At 41.4% G+C, this 2777-nt stretch overlaps 1 protein-coding gene across 1 annotated transcript in view; it reads left to right on the forward strand.

The window, feature by feature from the left end:
• The window catches only part of thoc3 (THO complex 3), a 3997-nt gene extending 1653 nt beyond the window's left edge, over positions 1-2344 (forward strand). Inside the window, exons 4-6 of the mRNA XM_020594001.1 lie at positions 883-1044; positions 1251-1351; positions 1924-2344. Of these exons, the coding sequence (XP_020449657.1) occupies positions 883-1044; positions 1251-1351; positions 1924-2087 (427 nt within the window). The 3' untranslated portion in view covers positions 2088-2344. The remainder of the gene's footprint in view (positions 1-882; positions 1045-1250; positions 1352-1923) is intronic.
• Positions 2345-2777: the final 433 nt, after the last annotated feature.

Below are 2777 nucleotides of genomic sequence, written 5' to 3' on the forward strand. Positions count from 1 at the left end.
TGACACACAAGGTTATTTCTGGTTTCTTTACATATTGCATGATATGAAGAAACTTGAATACGGTGAGGCCTGGGCTGTCCACACAGTTACATGACTCAAGCTTTCATGACACATCACTACACTTGTTCTGCACTCAATAACAAAGGCAGAGTTGGAAACTAAAGTTTTGCACCATACTGTAGGTACCCACCAACAGAGGAGCAGTGATATTTTGTGTGCATCTTTGTAGAGAACAGTCCTTGAACTCGTCTGTTTAGTTTGATAGGTGTGTGCTGCTGCATATCCTGTTTTACATATTCAAACAAACTGTTTGTCCTCGGGTGTAATTGTCAGCATCATGTTCTCTCTGCTGCCGTTTGATCAAGTTGGGTATTATCACCTTGAATAAATCAATATAAGGTAATATGACTGCGATACTGAGGTTGTCATCTGAGCTGGACTTCATTTTATTCTGCTTAGCTTTTTAAACAAACACAGCCTCTTCTCCCTAAAACTTGCATTGAGGGCTATTTTTGTAGTTTGCCAGTTTTCATTTCCAGACATTAAGAAATTTAAAGCAAATGAGCGTGAAGTGAAATGTAACGTGTTGCCTTCATTTGCCGTCTCAGCACAACATTGTGGCTACCAAAGGAAAAGCCACACAGGCAATCAGAGCTTTTCTCTCATGATTCTTGAGTTATCTGCTCTGTATCTTATTTGCTTCTTATGATATTCTCATTTACAGTTGTTACAGCACTTTTTTAAGAGCGCCGGTGAACGGTGCTTCTTTTCATGAGTTGAAAACACAACTAGGATGCAGATCAGTCATAGTTAGTTACTGGTGTAAAGTCTGTTCCTACACACGTGTTTCTGAGATGGAATGAACTACTGGGTTGTTTGCAGTTATCCAGAGCTGAAGCCTATTCAGTCCATCAACGCTCACCCGTCCAACTGCATCTGTATCGAGTTCGACCCCACAGGGAAGTACTTTGCCACAGGAAGTGCTGACGCCCTAGTCAGCCTGTGGGACGTGGAGGAGCTGGTGTGTGTCCGCTGCTTCTCCAGGTCAGTGTGTGGTTCTGATCACGTAGAATTTAATTTAAAATACGCTTTTTAAAACAGGTTTTTAGTATTTATGCATTGAACGCTGTATGTCATGGCATTAAATGTGACTCGCATCACTTAATTTAATTATAACCTGACTCTGACTCCGAGTGAGTCAGAGCTTTTACCGAGTCGTGGATTTCTTCTTACTGCTGCTGATGTTGCAGACTTGACTGGCCGGTGAGGACTCTGAGCTTCAGCCATGATGGCAAGATGTTGGCCTCAGCCTCTGAGGATCACTTCATAGACATCGCTGAGGTGGAAACGGGTCAGTACGACAACTTACCATGGTACATTCCATAAAAACACCAGCTTGGTTACATTTTCAGCTGCAGATTTTCCTTTAGATCCTTCTCTGATGTTTGTGTGTTGAACCGCAGTGCAGGATGTTATATATAAAACCAAAGCTTCAATCAGAGGAAGGTTTTCACAGCTTTTAAATTTCTTGAGATTTTTATTTTTCAGTCAAATATAATGCTCGTTTGTCCTTTGGGTCTGTGCAACAGAAACCCCTTCGAGGGACCTGCATTTTCAAAAGGATACGTTCATGCCTTGCCATGACTGGGTCCCACTTATCTGCTCTGATTTCACAGAAAATCCTTGAATGATATTAAAACAGTCCTTGTATTGGATTACCAGCTGAGAGTGGAAGCAACAACAAAGTAGATTTTTGTTTACATATTTATTATTTAGTTTTTAGAGCACATAACAAATGGAATCACCTTTAGCTGTGTTTTGCTGTGCTGTTGTGTAAGGGTGGATTTTTTCTTTATTGCTGATTTAGTGTTTTCTTTTAAGGAATTTGACACATCTTTCACTTCAGCAACTGTTTGTTTGTAGGAGAGAAGCTGTGGGAGGTTCAGTGTGATTCTCCAACCTTTACGGTGGCCTGGCACCCAAAACGGCCGCTGCTGGCCTATGCCTGTGACGACAAGGACGGCAAGTACGACAACAATCGAGAGGCGGGCACCGTCAAACTGTTTGGCCTCCCCAACGACTCCTAAGACATATCAGCTGTGTTGATGATGGGAAAACTAGTTTGAACAAAGCACCGCCTTTATGCCCAGAGGATGTTGCTGCTTGGCATTTAGCTTTTTGGCTTCAACTCCTGTTGCCACCAGCAGATGGTGCAGCTGTCCTAACCTTTCCTTTCAAACAACTGACCTCTGTTTTTATACATAGATAAAAACACAATTCCCAGTGCTGTAATATAACGTTATGTAAAATATGGATCGTTTTTATATTAAAACTAGTCTCTTTATAATTCTTGTGTGTCATAGTTGCTGAATTATTACCTAGTAATGAAGTTCTCCCAGGTGGTTATTCAGATGTTTAAGATGGTGTCTTTGGCTGGAATGGATTGTTTCATTCTAGCCTAGAAACTGAAACTTTACATGTGATCTGAAAGAATCTGCTGAGCTGATATCAGTGTTACACATGTACAGTATGTTAGTTTATTGCTGTAAAGGTCTTGAAGGGTTAAACAACTAGAACACAGCATTAAGGCTTAGTTTATGGTCTCTGTTAACTGGCCTTTAAGCAAATGTTTACAAGGGACCTTACACTGGACCCAGCTGAAAGTCTGAGCCTGAAAACACTCATTTAATTACTCTGGACCTTGAACCATCTCTGCTTCCTGCAGTGTGTGTGTGTGTGTGTGTTGGATACTAAAGGTAGGCAGGCAGGGGAGATGA

Source organism: Monopterus albus, unplaced genomic scaffold, assembly GCF_001952655.1.
Source record: "Monopterus albus unplaced genomic scaffold, M_albus_1.0 scaffold21.1, whole genome shotgun sequence".
Taxonomy (NCBI): Eukaryota; Metazoa; Chordata; class Actinopteri; order Synbranchiformes; family Synbranchidae; genus Monopterus; species Monopterus albus.